The 18,285-nt window shown below is 35.9% G+C and overlaps 1 protein-coding gene across 1 annotated transcript in view; it reads right to left on the reverse strand.

The window, feature by feature from the left end:
• Window positions 1-251: 251 nt before the first annotated feature.
• Window positions 252-18,285, reverse strand: part of MKLN1 (muskelin 1) — a 184,713-nt gene continuing 166,679 nt past the window's right edge. Inside the window, exons 16-18 of the mRNA XM_007445636.1 lie at window positions 17,716-17,818; window positions 9,003-9,057; window positions 252-620 (exon numbers count right to left, since the gene is read on the reverse strand). Coding sequence (XP_007445698.1) covers window positions 499-620; window positions 9,003-9,057; window positions 17,716-17,818 — 280 coding nt within the window. The 3' untranslated portion in view covers window positions 252-498. The remainder of the gene's footprint in view (window positions 621-9,002; window positions 9,058-17,715; window positions 17,819-18,285) is intronic.

Raw genomic sequence — 18,285 nt, forward strand, 5'->3', positions numbered from 1 at the left:
TATCACTTACAAGCAGCTGTGTGATTCAAGGTAAAGTGAAATGGAAAGAAAGGAGAAAGAAGAAAGGCCAAACAACCCAACAACAAAATTCCAATTCTTATAGCACTGAGTCTGTGAACAGTGCTTACTTGCCCCAATTTTATAAAAATGAAATAAAAATCAGAAAAGGGTATACTGCCTGATTATTTTTTCTTTTATACTCATGAATTCTTAAAAGTTAAAGTAATAAAATACATATATATATATATATATATATATATATATGTAAATGGAAAGTATACCGATTTCACTTTATTAGCCTAATTTCGGAATGGGATGAGGACTATTGGGTTGAGGTCAGGTGTGAAGGAAGAGGGTTAAAATTTGTGACAGCAAAGATCCCTTCAAAATTCTGGTGCAGTCCTCAGTCACTGCAGCCTAATTGTCAGTCAATAGAGTTGAAATCCAGAATACTGAAAGCAGACTCCTGTGCTCCATTTCTGTCCAGGTACTCTTCGGTCACAGTGTGATGAGGTCCACCAGGTTGCCTTTAGGAGGAGTCATGCTGTCAGGAAAGAAATTTACTAAGGTGTCAAAGAGCTGAGTTCTTTGAGCATAGGTGTGATCCACATCGGAAAAGCCTGGTGAAGGAGAGATATAAAGAAACTCATCCACTGTGTTTAAAACTCAACATGTAACAGAAAACCTAGTTGAGAAAAGCAGCAATGTATAATGGAAAAACCAAAACCAAATCAGGCTTTGAAACCAGACAGACATGGGTCCTGATCTCAGTTCTACTACCTAGCAATGGTATGATCTTAGGTAAGGTAATCAGCCTTTCTGCAACTGTTTCCTCAGCTATAAATCTGTGATAATCCTGTTCATGTCATAGGTTTATGGTGCAGATTAAATGCAATTATGTGAAAACCACCTAGCAGAATGACTAGTACTTTAGTAACTAATATCGATTTCTCTTCTTTTCCTTATAAGCATTTTCCTCTTCTAGTCCACTGAGGAATTTTCATTCCTCTTTTCTGACTTTTTAATGCTTTTGAGCAGTAAAAATTTTTTGATAATAAAAATAAAATCAAAATGAAAGAGGTCTTTAGAAAGTAGTCTAAAATTAAGCCCCGGAGAGCTGCAAGAAGTCTCAGAGAACTGAGTGAAAATACAGACAGCTGAGGTTAAGAAATACATCTATAATACACAGAACGATACCTGGCACATAGGAAATAGCATGTATTTATGGTACTATGCATCAGGCTCTATGCTAGGCACACATCATGTGAAAAATAGAGAGCAATGAACTCCTTTTATCTAGATGAATGTTCTAGTAAAAGACATTCTAAAAAGGCTAAGATCGTTGAACCATAAGATTTTTTTCCCCCTTAATATCTAGTAAACCCTGAATTTTCAAGTTTACTCCAGCCAAGGAAATATTCAGTGAGATTCTTTCCTTTAGTAAGCCAGTAATAGTATTGCTCCCCCTGCTTCAAATTTTTTATGCACATACGAAGAATGAAAATGAAAAAATAAACAAAGTAGTCTATTGATTTTCCCCATTCCTGAGATGGCTAACTGAATATGAGAGGCCTACTGAATGCCATCAGAAACAGAAATAGTGCCAGAAAGTTCTTTATGCCATGATAATCAGTGAAGACTATTTCAAATTGGACTGATTTTCAGTTAACTTAGAATACAGTTTTAGATGCAATCTGCCTTTTAATCTTGTAAAGAACATGAACAGAACAGAAAGAATATTGCCAAGGATACCAGTTTCCTGGAAGGAAAATAAACAATGCCTCAAGAAAGGTACATTCCCCCTTATTTAAAAAAGAAAAATTATTACTATTTTAAGTGTGAGGGCAAATGTTTACCACTTTGAGATGAGTTTTAGATTTAACAAAGCCTACTACTATATCACAGAAATGAATGGAAGGAAATACTCCAAAATGTAAACAAAGGTTACCTCTGAATGGTGAGATTGTATTTTTTCTATTTTATGTTCTTCTGAGTTTTCTTAATTGCTTTATTTTCGGCTTATTTTGAAAAATTTCAAACTCACAGAAAAGTTTCAAGAATAGTACAACAAACATTCATATGCATATATCCTTACCTAGATTAACCAATTGTTAACATTTTGCCACATATTTTTTCATTCTCTCTTGTTCTCTAAGTGTGTTTGTATACACCACTCATATTTTTTTTGTGGAACTATTTGGGAGTAAATTGTAGACATCTTCACCCCTAAATACTTGAGTTCATTTCACCTAAGAACAAGAACATTCATCTAAATAACTACTATATATTAAATTTAGGAAATTTAACATTTATGTCTCAAAAACCTTTTTTATAGTCATTTTCCCCACTAATCTAAAATTCAAGATCAAACACTATATTTAGTTATCCAATCTCTTTAGCCTGGAATAGTTCCTCAACCTCTCTTTGTTTTTGTTTGTTTGTTTGTGACACTGTTATAAAAAAAACAAAGAGCAGTAATGTAGTAGAATGTATTAAATTTGGGGTGTCTGGTTGCTTCTTTATGATCAGATTCAGTTTATGAAGTTGGCAAGAACACTACATAGAGATGCTGTGCCCTTCTCAATGCATCATCTTAGGAGGCATGTGGTATCAGTTTGTCCCAATACTGAGGATGTTAACTATGATCATCTGGTTAAACTGGTGTATGCCAGATTTCTACAATGTAAATGTGTACTTTTCTACCTTTGCAGTTAATAAAATATTGATGAGAAGATAGTTTGAAACTGTGCAAATATCCTGTTCTTCAACAGATCTGCACCCAATGATTTTAGCATTAACTGATGATTTTTGCTAAAACAATTATTATGTATATGATGGTGATTTCCTAACTCGACAATTCCTTCTAGATTCATTGGATGACATTAATTGCAAAGAAGAGTTTTCCTTTTCCTTCCTTCATTTTATTTCTCTATTTGCATTAGTATATACTCATGAATCATTTTCTTGTTCAATAGGTTATATCCATTCCTGTCATTATTCATTTTAATACTCATATGTTCTCCCTCTGTATCTTTCTGAAATGTCCCCATTACTTTTTGAGTACCTCCTTACTTTCTGGCACAGTAAGATCTCCAAGCTTATATTTACACAGCTCTGGAGTCTGCCATTTTCCCCAGGAACCCTAATTCCTTTTAGTGGCAAATGATATTTAGAAACCAAGATCAGTTGTGCTAATTGCCAGGGGTGGTGTTGTTTCTAGGCCTATACATATATGCACACATATTATACACACATCTATTTTAAAAAAACCAAAATCATTAGTCCATGCTTTTATTGCTAATTCAGTTTTTTAAGAACCTCACAGAGTTCTTCCTCTCCTTATTCCATTCCATGTTTATAGCTCCTTTCTCCTACTAGGAAAACCTACTCCCAGCAATATTTATTCATTTGTTAAACCTAAAACACACAAAACAAGTTCCAGAATTACTATACCCAAACCATTACCAGCAAAATTCAAGATTTCCTTGCTTTTATTGTTTTTAGAATATACTTCACTGATAGTATATAGTCTAAGCTGTATTTAAAAAGGTTTAATTCTCTTTTTTCCCCTACTGTGCAATTATGTTACCAACTTGATAAACATGTCTGTTTGTTCCTGTTCGTATTCAACTTTAGGGCTTTTCACACCTTTTATTTTACTTTCTTTATTTGTAAAAATGCTGTGGTACATTATATTTTTAAGAGAAGCTACTGATTCTGTGATAGTACGCTATAAAATAATACCATTTTCATGAGATCAAATGATTTAGGAGGGAAGGAAACAAACACTGAGTCTCTACTACATGCTAGTTTCTTTATGTATGACATTTCATTGTCACAAAAATAACCCAACAAAGCAGTTACCATAAACTCCAATTTCAGATGCAACACTTAAGAGAGTCAGTCATTTAATAAGGCATCACAGTTGGTGAGGAAAGAGAATGGAGTGTGAACCCAGGTCTGACTCCAAAGCCCATTTATTTTTATTAACTGAGTGCTTATTAAATTGTAGGCAATGTGCTAAATTCATTTAATCCTCAAAAAAACCTTTTATTTTTATTCACCTTTTACCAATAAGGAACTTGAAATTTACACTCTCATTAGATGAATGGTTAAATTATGGTAGATCCCTATTATGGGATATTGTGTATCACTTACAAATACAATAAATCTAGTATAGTTTCATCTAAGCACCTCCAAGCCACATCATTAAATTTTAAAAAGTTATGTGGAGAATACATGTTTTTATATTATGTAATAAATAAAACCAGAAAACATAAAACCATACATCTATGTGTGTGTGTGTGTGTACATATATACGGTTGATCCTTATTCACAGATTCTATATTTGTACATTTGCTTACTTGCTAAAACTTGTAACCCCCAAATCAGTATTTGTGCCACTTTTGTGGTCACTCACAGACACACAGAGTGGCAAAAGTTTGAGTCACCACATGTAAATATATGTTCTCAACTGAGGTCAACTAGGTAATGCTCTGCCTTCTTGTTTCAGCTCTCATACTATAAACAAGTGTCCTTTTCACAGTCTACTTGGTGTCATGTTCTTCAAATTCTGTTTTTTCTTGGTGACTTCACTGCTGAAAATGGTCCCCAAGTGTGGTGTTGAAGTGCTGGCTAGTGTTCCTAAGTGCAAGAAGGCTGCAATGTGCCTTATGAAGAAAATACAGGTTAGAAAAGCTTCATTCAGGAATGAGTTATATATAGTGCTGTTGGTGTGAGTTCAATGTTAATGATATCAACAGTATAAATACACAAGTAAGGTGTGTTCCTGTTGAAAGAAAGCAACATTATATTATTAATCAATTGACAAAAAGTCTGTGACAAGAGGCTTAACAGGAACCTATCTCTGTATTTTCCATAGGAGCAAAGGGTCAGTATTCACCAGTTCAGTGTTATAGGTGACTTCATAGACTATTACTGTGAATAATGGGAATCAACTCTACCTGTATGTCGGTGTATAAAGATCTGCCAAATACAAGTGGTTACACTTGAGGGAAGCAGGCAGGGACTGAGGGAAGTTGTTCAAAGAGAATCTTAATATTAAAAAAAAAAGCATCAAAAATGGGTGGGGCACCAGGAAACTCATCAACAGCAACATGACTACTTAAATGGTAGAGACAGGACGAAAAAGGTTGTATTGATTTTAAATCTCATGCTCCTAACTACTGTTTCTCTCATTTTCACCATACAGTGGAATGAGGAACTTATCGCTCAGAGTAGTGGAAACTGGTAACGCTCAATGAGAGGAAGTACAGTTATTGATTTAGTTCTGAAGCCAAACTACTAAGGTGTGAATCCTGGTTTTGCTACTCACTAGCACTATTCTTGGGCAACTTACTTTAGCCTCTCTGTGTTCCAGTTTCTTCACATATAATAAAAGGGGATCATACTAGTGCTACTTTATAGGCTTATTATGAAGATTAAGTGAGTTATGACATGTAAAGTGTTTAGAATAGTACCTGGTCCCACAGTAAGTGCTCAATAAATAATAGCTATCACTTTACCATTACTATTGTGACTGAAGACAATGACTGCTCTAAAAGAAAGTGACCTATTAGAAATATACTTTCTAAAAAATTTTTTTCAAAAATTTATTTTATTTATTCATTTTTTTGGGCTGCATTGGGTCTTCATTGCTGCGCACAGGCTTTCTCTAGTTGTGGCAAGCAAGGTCTAATCTTTGTTGTGGTGCACGGGCTTCTCACTGCAGTGGCTTCTCTTGTTGCAGAGCATGGGCTCTAGGTGCGCGGGCTTCAGCAGTTGTGGCACGTGGGCTCAGTAGTTGTGGCTTGCAGGCTCTAGAGCGCAGGCTCAGTAGTTGTGGTGCACGGGCTTAGTAGCTCTGCAGCATGTGGGATCTTCCCGGCCCAGGGCTTGAACCTGTGTCTCCTGCGTTTGTAGGTGGATTCTTAACCACTGTGCCACCAGGGAAGCCCCAGGAATATATACTTTTAAGTTAACATCCTATACAGGCTAGGTAGCTTTTCCTATTTATGGTAATAAGGAAGAAATAGCAAGAATTCTCATTTTTCTCCTAGATAGAAGTTTCTTTGTGTTTACATTTCTTATTTCTAAAATAAACTCATTATTATATAAAAATCACCTGTAAACATGTGGGCTAAAGACAGGAGGTTGAAGAAAGTCTCTTGCTGAAATCTAAATTTTGTGGATTTAGGTACAAGTATAAAGGCTAAAACGGCACAGTAAATGCTGTGAAACCCCTAAGGCTCCTCATTCACAAATGTCAACACACTGCCAAAGAGCACTGTACTTTAGACATAAAATATTTTAAACAGCTGTCTGAATTCATACTTGCACATCGCATACGGACTATAAAACTTCTAAAGAAAGGTGTGAAGACCAAGAAAGGCAATATGCTTCTACAGACCAGATTTTCCCTGTCACATACCTTGCTGAAAATATGCTCTTAAAATTAGCAGAAAGCCCAAGTTCAAGCTTCACAGTGCCCACAGCCTCAGACACAGACACAGTAGCTCTAAGCTAAAGATCCCCAAAGGTTATTTTTCTCCGAAGTCAGTCATTTTTCAAAACTAAGATAATGCCAGCTGTTTGCAAATCATTTTCCATCTTTCTAAATATTTAAATTACATGTAACATTAGTAAATACTTTAATTCTAAGAGGTTAAGATAAACTGGATGAATTCTGAAGGAAGTCAGACAGTTTGGTTGAGCCAACTTTGGCAGGACATAATTTAGAAAACAAAATATTCAGTCATCTATACATGAAAAGTGTATACATCTATACATAAAATAACCCATTAGATTTCAATTCTAAGTGGCGTAAAGGTAAAACAATCAGACAGAAAATGAATGAGAATAAGAACCAGGAACTCTAAATAGGCATGAAACCTTATGAAAGGTACTTTTTGTTTATAAATAATATATCAAATGTCTCCTTATTAAAATTAGCATATAACCTGAATTTGCTCCTCATCCAAATTCACCAATGTTACAAAGATGACATTTATAAAGAAGGTAGTAATACAAGTACTTGAATGGGGCACTTACTAAGTATTTCATTTTGTTGTTTTTCATAATTACTTAATTCTCTCAACAACTTGAGGTAAGTACTCTGCTTACCTCCATTTTATAGATGAAGAACTTAATGCTTAGAAAGGTGAATTGTTCAAAGTCACTTTTAAAATTAGCAAGTGGCAGAGCTGATAGCTAAACCTATATTCTGACCCTTAACCACTATACTACACTCTTATCTCTTAACTACTAAACTGCCTCCCTTCAGACAGGTAGGAAACAAAACCCCACAGAAAATTTCCCTTTTTGTATTTTTTTCTGTTGTGTTTGTATGGATCTCAGTGTCCCTGAAGTTTAGAATCCAACTAAAACAAACTGTTCCTGACAAAATATATTAGCTCACAGTGAATAGGGCAGAGAAAGAAGAAAAGAGTTAAGCTAAAAGTAAAATATTCACTGATACCAGTCTAACATATTCAAATGACTGCCAAAAAATTCTTGTTCTAAAGGCTAAATATAAGTCAGCCAGAGATATTTCAGTGCTGTCCACCACTAAAATAAAAATAATGGCTCTGGGCTGCAGTACCCATACCTAACAAGGCACACATTTATTCAAAGTGAATATCTATATGAAAGGCTCTCAGTTCCTGTATCACTAAACCTGTTTCAAATGATAAAACTCAAAAGGGCGTGAACTTTCCAAAATAATGCCTATAACTAGACTCTCCATCTTAGGGCTGAGATTTCTAACAACCTGAAAACATTTTTTAAAAGCCCTTTGAGTGTATGGGACAGTGGTAAACAATTACATAAATTTTTAGGAGAACCTACTGGAGTTACATTTTATAGCAGTCCTCTTGCCCTGTGGAATCCTACATATTCTGGAATTAGAACTCAGGGCTCCAGTTGCCTTGATCAGTAGAGTAGTCTCAATTACTCATTAAGGAAAAACAAAACAAAGGGCAAGACCCCAAGAAACACTACTACTATTTCCCATCCCAGTGAGAAACACCATCATTGTTATGTCTGTTTTTTTTTCCTTTGAGGTATGTTTCACCTTTAAGAGACAAAAGGTCAAACAATGAAGAAATTAAACTGATATTCCAAAGTGTTATTTAATTCCAAAGATAAAGAGAAGTATTTATATTACATACGCTGGAAAATTTCGATACTATTGCTGGACTCTAAGGCAAATTGAAAATAGCACCAGCATTAATGAGATTAATATGCATTCACTGTGTGACTGCATAATGACAAGAGGAAAGTTGGAAATTCCCATACTTGAAAAGGCTACTATCTTGTTGAAAAACTGAAGCTATAATGACTTATCCTAACTAAAAGATCCTTGAAAATTCACCTGACTAAAGCTCTGGATTCTGGAACTTCTAGACTCCCCACTTTACTACAATCTAGTTTAACTACTTTAATAATTCATTAATACTAAATGAGAGTACTACTAAGTGAAAACTGATGCCCATATCTGGGATGCTTGAGAAACACTTGAACAATTAAGATACCAACATACAAAAATATCCATTTTCAGTAAAGAGGTAATTCGTTCTTCTGCTCCCAAACATTTATTTCATTGTCTACTCCATCACCATTCTGTTGACACCACACAATTTCACAAAGAACAAACAGGAAAAACATTCAACCAGCAAGTGTTAACTCATGGTAAGTATATCAGTAATACAGTCTGCATTCCAAAACAACATTATACAAATTATTTTGATCAGGCTTCTATTGCCATCTGTTTGCATAATAACCCAGCAATTGGTGTAATAGGAACTGCAAACTGATCCATGAACTGGGAACTGATGCCTGGAAAATAACCTTGTAGCAGGTTATTAGAAATTTTGCATGCTACCTTGAAACTTGCTTCATTTGTTTGGATGACATCTCATCTGATGTTTCATTTAAAAGAAATAAAAGTCCAACCTCCCAAATTCTAGGGCATATGGCCGGATAAATTACATTGGAATACTTACCTAGAGCTGTGAAATCTGAACCAGATTTAAACAGAGCTGAAGCCAGGAGCTGAAACTGTGGGGGCAGGGGAGAGAAAAAAGCAAATTAGCTAGGTAAGCACACTGGAGAATAAACTCCTATAATTTCGACCATTCATTAGCCACTGGATGTCTCTGCATGTGTTGCATAAGTCTATTCACCAAAAAGTGGCAATAAGAACACCGTATTTAGATTAAACAACATGCTGACTTTTCTAGTGGACTGCTATTATCATTTTCCAAAATACTAGACCAAGTCCTGGAATTATTTTATTTTTAAAATATATTAAAGTATGTATTTATTAAGGAACAATAGGTCAACTGAAATATAAAATATTACTCACTACCATATGATCCAGCAATTCCACTCTTGAGTATACATCCAAAGAAAATGAAAACACTAATTTGAAAAGATACATGCACTCCAATGTTCACAGCAGCATTATTTACAATAGCCTGATATGGAAGCAACCTAACTGTCCATCAACAGATGAATGGATAAAGAAGATGTGGTATATATATACAATGGAATACTACTCAGCCACAAAAAAGAATGAAATAATGCCATTTGCAACAACATGGATGGACCTAGAGGGTATTATGCTAAGTGAAATAAGTCAGACAGAGAAAGACAAATACCAGATGTTACCACTTATATGTGGAACCTAAAGAATGAATGAATGAATAAAACAAAACAGAAAGACTCACAGATAGAACAAACTAGTGGTTACCAATGGGAAGATGGAAAGGGGTAGGGGCAGGACAGAGATAAGAGGTACAAACTACTATGTATAAAATAAATAAGCTACAAAGATACATTGTACAGCACGGGGAATATAGCCAGTATTTTATAATAACTTTAAATGGGATATAATCTATAAAAGTATTGAATCACTATTTTATACACCTGAAACTAATATAATATTGTAAATCAACTATACTTCGATAAAGAAAAAGAAAATTAGGGGCTTCCCTGGAGGCACAGTGGTTGAGAATCTGCCTGCCAATGCAGGGGACACGGGTTCGAGCTGTGGTCTGGGAAGATCCCACATGTCGCGGAGCAACTAGACCCATGAGCCACAACTACTGAGCCTGCGCGTCTGGAGCCTGTGCTCCGCAACAAGAGAGGCCACAATAATGAGAGGCCCGTGCACCACAATGAAGAGTGGCCCCCGCTTGCCACAACTAGAGAAAGCCCTCGCACAGAAACGAAGACCCAACACAGCCAAAAATAAATAAATAAACCAATGAACCGACATTAAAAAAAAAAGAACGTATGATGTAGAAGTAGCACCATCCTTCAAGGTGGAGAAGAATTCACTTATCTACCACTACCCCTTCTTCCTTAAAAAAAAAAAGAAAAAAGAAAAATTACTCATTTGGGAATCTATCACACAAAGAGAGACTGATGCCCTGTATATTAGTAAATATGAATTCTCACTTCAAAAATAAATGCATGCTACTGTAAAACACCTGATGTCTCTGTGTAAATCAAACTCTGAGGAAAAAAGCATGGTTATTATGCATAAGCCATCTCTAAATTACCACTCAGATTGGTATTCCATGGTCATATATAATTGTATTATTATATAATTATAAAGGCTCAAAGGTCTTTTTTACATTGAAAAAATGTTGTGTTGATTAGATTCCCAGGCTAGCCAGAGTTAGTTTAAATCAGACAATGCAACTGAACAATGACAAAATAAGATAAAACTATTGCATCACTTGTACTTTAACAAATTGGTAAAGAAATAAAAATTTAGGAGAACTATTCATATTTATCTTGAATGAGGATGCTGGAAAACAGGTCAGTTAAAGGAAGGAATAAGAGTATACAAATGAGTTGAATCTCAATGGAGTTTACTTGGCACTTTGCAAGACTTGAGCAGCTGATACCACTGATTCTTCAGGATGTACTTCACACTTGTACTTGTAGCCTTTAAAATTTCAGGTATCAGTCACCTGATTAATCATCCTTTGAATGTAAGAAACTGGACTAATTAGTTAGGAAAAAAGGGGATAAAAGGAAGAGCTAAAAATATATGAAACTTCTTCACATATTCTGGGTATCAGTCCTCTGTCAGACATATCTACTGCAAATATTATTTGGTCTGAAGCTTGTCTATTTTTATCTTTATTTTTAATTTTTGGCCGCATGGTGTGGCCTGTGGGATCTTAGTTCCCCGACCAGGTATCGAACCCAGGCCCTCTGCTGTGAAACCGTGAAGTCCCAATCACTGGACCATCAAGGAATTCCCTCATCTATTCATTTTTGATAATGTCTTTTAATGAGTAGAAATTTTAATTTGGTTGAAGTCCAATTTGTCAACTTTTTCTTTTATGATTAGTGCCTTTTGTGTCATGTCCAAGAAAGCTTTGCTTATCCCAAAGTTGCGAAGATAATCTGTTGTCTTCTTAAAGTTTCATTGTTTTGGGTTTTATACTTAGATCCATAATCCATCTTAATTTTTGTGTTAAGAGTGAAATAGTGGTCGACGGGCTTCCCTGGTGGCGCAGTGGTTGACAGTCCACCTGCCAATGCAGGGGACACGGGTTCGTGCCCCGGTCCGGGAAGATTCCACATGCCACATAGCAGCTAGGCCCGTGAGCCATGGCTGCTGAGCCTGCGCGTCCGGAGCCTGTGCTCCGCAATGGGAGAGGCCACAACAGTGAGAGGACCACGTACCGCCAAAAAAAAAAAAAAAGTGAAATAGGGGTTGAGATATCCAGTTACTTAGCACTATTTGTTTAAAAAACCTTTCTTTTCCTTATTGGACTTGGTGCTCTGGTCAAAAAAATATGCATATATATGCAGTCTGTTTCTGAACTCTATTCTGTTCTATTGATCTATTTGTCTATCCTTAAGGCAGTACCACACCACCTTGATTACTATGGCTCTATACAGAGTCCTGAAATCAGGTAGTAAGTATGAGACCTCCAACTTTTTCTTTTTTCAAGATTGTTTTGGCTAGTCCAGAGCCTTTTCATTTTGACTAAATTTTAGAATAAGTTTGTCTATCTCCTCAACAACAAAGAAACCCAAACTGGCTGGAATATTGACAGGAACCGCATTAAATTATAAACCGATTTGGGGAGAATGGGCATCTCAACACTTTTTAGTCTTTCATACCACAAATGTGATTTATTTCTCCATCTATTTAGGTATTCTTTAATTTGTCATCTAAAAATGCAAACAATTTTACTTCCTCCTTTCAAATCTATACGCTGTTTCTTTCTTTTTCTTACCATATCGTACTAGCTAGGACTTCTGGCATAATGCTAAATAGAGGTGTTGAAGCACACAACCTTTCCTTGTCATAATCTTAGGGGAAAGGGTTTAATGTTTTACAATTAACTATGGTACTAGCTGTATGTTTTTCACAGGTGCCCTTTATGAGATTTATGATGTTTCCTTTATTCCTGGTTTGTTAAGAATTTTTATCATCAATGGGTTTTGCATTCTGCCAATGATTTTCTTCACTTATTGAGATGATCTGTGGTTTTTCTCTTTCATTCTGCCAATGTGGTGAAATATACTGATTTTCAAATGTGAAACCAACCTTGTACTCCTAGCATAAACCACCTCTTGGCTATTGTGCATTAACCTTTTTATATATTGCTGGATTCAATTAACTAAAATTTTCTTAAGAATTTTGTATCTACATTCACAGGGCTATTGGTCTGTAATTTTCTTTGCTTGTAATGTCTTTTTTGGGTTTTTACATCAGTTAAGCTGCTTCATAAAAGGATTTAGAAGGTGTTCTGTCTTATTCTGATTTCTACGAATCTATACCAAATTGGCATTTTTTTCTTCCTTAAAGGGTTGATAGAATTTACTGATATAGCCATCCAGGCCTAGTATTTTCTCTCTTGGGAAGTTTTCAATTACAAATTCAATCTCTGTAATTGATATGGAGTTCCTTAAAATTTTCTAATTCTTCTTGTGTTAGTTTTGGTAAGTTGTATCTTTCAAGAAATTTGTCCATTTCATCAAGTTGCTGAATTTGTTGACAAACTTGTTCATAATATCTCCTTAGTACACTTTTAATGTAGGTAGGGCTGTAATGATTTCCCCTTTTCATTTGTGATGCTTATAATTTATGTTTTCATTATTTGTTTCCTTGATAAGTCTTGCTAGAGGTTGACCAATTTTAGTCACTTTTTCAAAGAACAAACTTTTCACTTTTTATATTGTTTCTACTGTTTCCTATTTTACTAATTTCCTATATTCTAGTGAATACTTATTTGGGGTTAATTTGTTGCTCTTTTCTAACTTCTACGATGAAAGATAAACTTCACTGGCTCTAAACAGAAGAATGGGGAGAAAACTGTTACTTTAACAATCCAATTAAATAAGTGGCACTGCTATGTACTGGCCTAGAGTTTTAACAGGTACTGAGTAATAGTACACAATCTGAATAAAGTCAGTCCTCTCTCCCCAGCTTCAGACTTGAACATCCAACTATCACTTCAACATCTCAAGCTGGCTGTTTCACAGGCAACTCAAACTGAACATATGCAAAATTAAACTCCTGATTCCAGTCAGGAGGCTCCACCTTCTCATTTCAGTTGACAGTAACTCCATCCTTCTAGCTTTTCAGGCTCAAAACTTTGGAGTCATTTCCTTCAAACCCTACATCCAATTGTAAAATTCTGTTGGTTCTACCTTTAAAATATACTGAGGGGACTTCCCTGGTGGCAGAGTGGTTAAGAATCTGCCTGTCAATGCAGGGGACACGGGTTCCATCCCTGGTCCAGGAAGATCCCACATGCCGCAGAGCAACTAAAAGCCCATGCACCGCAACTACTGAGCCTGCACTCTAGAGCCTGCATGCCACAACTACCGAGTTCATGCACTGCAACTACTGAAGCCCGTGTGCCTAGAGCCCATGCTCCGCAGCAAGAGAAGCCACTCAATGAGAAGCCCGTGCACCGCAACGAAGAGTAGACCCCGCTCGCTGCAACTAGAGAAAGCCCGCGTGCAGCATCAAAGACCCAATGTAGCCAAAAAAGTATATACATACATACATACATACATACATACATACATACATACATACATATATATATATATATATATATATATATATAGAGAGAGAGAGAGAGAGAGAGAGAGAGAGAGAGGGAGGGAGGGGAGGGAGAGAGAATCTGATCTATTTTACTTCTCACCATTTCTATTGCTACTACTTTGCTCTGAGCAACAATCCCCCTTGCTTAGATTTCTACACCTCCCTCATAGTTCTCTTTGCCTCCATCCTTGTTCCCTTTTAGTGTATTCTCAATACAGTACTCAGAGTGACCTAATTAAAACATAAAGCAGATATCACTCCTCTGCATGGACAATACCCTGAATCAGCTCCCTATCCAGAGTAAAAGCCAAAGTCCTAATAATGACTTATGATGTCATTCATAACCTGTTCTGCCAATCCCTGCTCTTACCTCTTGTACCTCATCTCTGACTGCTTTCACTCTCCTTACCTCTACTCCAGCCACAAGTGTCTCCTTGCTGTTCTAAACAAAGCCAAATACTCTCCATCCCAGGGTCTCTGTTCTAGCCCTCCCTTTGCTAGGAATTATCTTCCCCAAATTATCTACTTAGATCACTCCCTCATATTCTTCAAGTCCTTGTGCAAATCTGATTTCCAAATGAGGTCTATTATGATTATTCTATTTAATACTGCAACTGCCCAATTCTTACCCCTTCTATCTATCTATCTATCTATCTATATATATATATAATTATTTTTTTAAACGTAGATTTTATTTATTTTTGGCTGCGTTGGGTCTTCGTTGCTGCGCGCAGGCTTTCTCTAGTTGCGGCAAGCGGGGGCTACTCTTCGTTGCGGTGCGCAGGCTTCTTATTGCAGTGGCTTCTCTTGTGGCAGAGCACGGGCTTCCATAGTTGTGGCTCGAGGGCTTCAGTAGTTGTGGCTTGTGGGCTCTAGAGCGCAGGCTCAGTAGTTGTGGCACACGGGCTTAGTTGCTCCGTGGCATGTGGGATCTTCCCGAACTAGGGCTTGAACCCAGGTCCCCTGCATTGGCAGGCGGATTCTTAACCACTGCGCCACTAGGGAAGTCCCCTTATATTTTTGATCTCTTTTTAATTTTCCTATAATACTTATCAAATTCTAATGCATGGTATAATTTATTTAATACGTTTATTGTTCCTCCCCACTAGTATGTAAGTACCTCCTGGGCAAGTATCTTGTTTGGTTCACTGGTATATCTATTGTACCTAGAAGAATGCCTGGCATATTGTAGGAACTCTACACAATCTTTTAAATAAATGACATCGGTACTTTGGAATCTCAGTAGAAAGACAATTAATACAGAGTGTGCAATACTGGCTGAAAACTTGTTTTTCTTGTTCCTTCTCTATTATAGAATCCTCTCTGAAAATGGTAGAATCAGTTTAAGCATCCTTTTCTTGGCCCTTTTCTAGAAAAAAATACAATGTTCATAAGCTTTATGAACATAAGCTCATCACCAATTTAGAACCCATGCTCTGGAGACTGGAAGAAAGCAAAGAACCGTTATTAGTTGATAGTCCACCAGCATTTTGTGACTAAAAGACACAATGATGACCCAAAAAAAGGGGAGAAAAATCTAAAAACCACTTCTGGTTGCTGATAAAATCATTTAATATAATGAAAAATTTGTAAAACATACATAGAGAACAAAACCAAGCTACTACAGAAAATGAAGAGCAGTAAAAAGGCCTTTCTCAAAAAGGGGAATGATTTCTTACAATGAAAAGTGAAGATCTATATGCCTCACTAACAGATACTGTAAGTACATATATATACTGGAGCTGTCACCAAGGGATTTCTTTCCCCAAACGAAATCTGTTCACACATTTTTAAACAAAAGAATAACCTTACAGACCAGTAATTCTCAATTTTTTTAGGTGTGTTTTCAGTTTTCCATTGTAAAAGAGCAGACAGAGGAGACTCTTAGGGTGAGGGTATTGTTCTGAAAATTCTAAAGTGATTCTGATGCTGATATACACATGAATAACATCATTTTTACTAACTTCTACTAGGGTTAAACAACTCTTGATAGACACAGCTTTTCAGAAATGGAGTGGAAGTCTGTGGCATACAAAATCACAATTTGATACTCTTCCGGAAAAGAGAAACCCACTACCAAAATTCTTAAAATGACTGTTTGAACTTGAGATACCTCCCTGTCCTGGACTTTCCTACTAGCTTAGCTTTAAGAACAAACTGTCTGTTTTCTTTGGCCTACTTGCAACTCACACAGCTGAAATTATTTACTTTGAAATATTTTGTTTTGGTTTGGTTTTAAAAAATAAAAGAAAAATGAATGTTCCGGATTACAGCCATTTTAGACAGACTATGGTGAAAACACAAGAAAATCCATTTATAACTCTCAAATGCACGGTCTAACAAAACAGAACATTAACAGACTCTTCACAACTATGTTCAGTTTATAAGCCATAACAGATTAAACCAAATATATTCTGCTACTTGGCAAAATTGTGACAATTCTCCCTATTTCAAATAGTATCATGAACTGACTGAAGACTCAAGAAGAGACAATTAACTGTCCTTTTTCAGGGGGTTTTAAAATGTGTTCTGCTGATTCTCCACCTACTGAAGGGTTGTAACCAATACTGAGTGAGAGAACTAGGGCTTATTTTCACAGTAGGCAACTATGAAAGAGTACTTCTTTGTTTTGGTGCCAAGGACATGAAGGGTCTTCTGCTTGAAAGTACAATGAACCTGGTACCTGAAAGTCATTCAGTCTGATACCTGTGTCAGTGCTGAACAGAGGAAAACACTGCTTGATGTTGCTATTACAAAGCCAAAGCACAGCAACAGCTAACAGGGAAATAGATGTAAGGAACAGAACTACATATAATCACCAATTCTGAGAATGGAAGGTAAAATGGATTGCAGTTCAGATGTTGCTAGATGAACTATGAACAAGAATAGTTAGCAAAAGGAAGAAGTGACAAAAGGAATCTTAGAAGTTGGAAGAGAGGTTGTAAGACCATGAAACTCATTGCAGGTATATTCACACACTGTGGATATGCAAATATGCCCTAAGAATATTAAATCTTAGAAACAGCTGCTTCCATCCCATGTTATGTATCAAAAAAACTGAAAAGTAATGATCTGTTACTAAGTTCTCAAGCTTAGGGGCTACTGATGAACGAAGTTAGTAGCCTATGGTAAAACTGTACTGCTACAACATTCATATAACTAAATATCAAGCCAGCAAAGATTCTACTCCCACCAACCTCTCTTCACTTTCTCCTTACAATAAAGGACAGTTTTCTTTCTTGTTTTAGGGGGATTTTCGAGTATCAGTAGAAAAAGTTTATACTGAACTTTATGTAACCCTTAAGTAAAGGAAGTATGGAACTATGGCAGAAGTAAAATTTTCTATTTCCTTTCCAATACAAAATCTAATGACTACTTAAAACTTTATACCTGAGAATCCTTTTCTGAGTGGATCACAGGTTTTTGTGTGACTTGAATCTTAGATTACCACATGAAAATATGTCTACTCAATTTTTATTTCATCTGCTCTGTACCATTTTTAAGATTTTTAGTGTCATCATATTTTCCTCACTTTCCTTTAAACATCCAAGAGCAAAGTCAACAAATATAAGTTAGAAAGACAATTTTTTAAACATTCAATTTCTGAAGTTTATTGCCACCTTTACCTCTTTTGTCTCTTCTGGGTCTGAATGATCCACAGTTATATAAAGATCATTTTGTAGATATTTCAGAGCACTAAGGGGATCCATTTGGGCCTTCTCTTCAAACCTAGAAAATGTAAACAAGAATAATTGTCTAGAGTTATGAAAAAACATCAGAAATGTCTTTTAAACCCAGAGTATCTGAGAAGATATTGTGGATGTCTAAAACACCTGTGCTTAAGAATCCAGAAGTAAGAATACTGACACATATATAAATAGTGTACATGTGGAGTCCCTGGAGATGTAATGGTAATGTCAGGCTGTGGTGCTAGAGACTGGATAAGAGCATTTCTGACCCTCCTCTTAAAACTATAAGCTAAGATTAAATCAACTACAAAACATAGTGAATATGTCAAATATTTTATATAACAGAAGTGCAAAATAGCCAAATATGTTTCATAAAAAAACAAGTAGAGATAAAATAAAAATACTTTCCTAGATTTGTGTCATATACTTTCCACTGGAGGTGCTTAACAGATACTTCAGAAAGTGAAATGAGTATAGTTTCTTCTTTTTTTTTTTTTTTTTTTTCGG

The sequence above is a fragment of the Lipotes vexillifer genome, unplaced genomic scaffold (genome assembly GCF_000442215.2).
Source record: "Lipotes vexillifer unplaced genomic scaffold, Lipotes_vexillifer_v1.1 scaffold1110, whole genome shotgun sequence".
Lineage (NCBI taxonomy): Eukaryota > Metazoa > Chordata > Mammalia > Artiodactyla > Lipotidae > Lipotes > Lipotes vexillifer.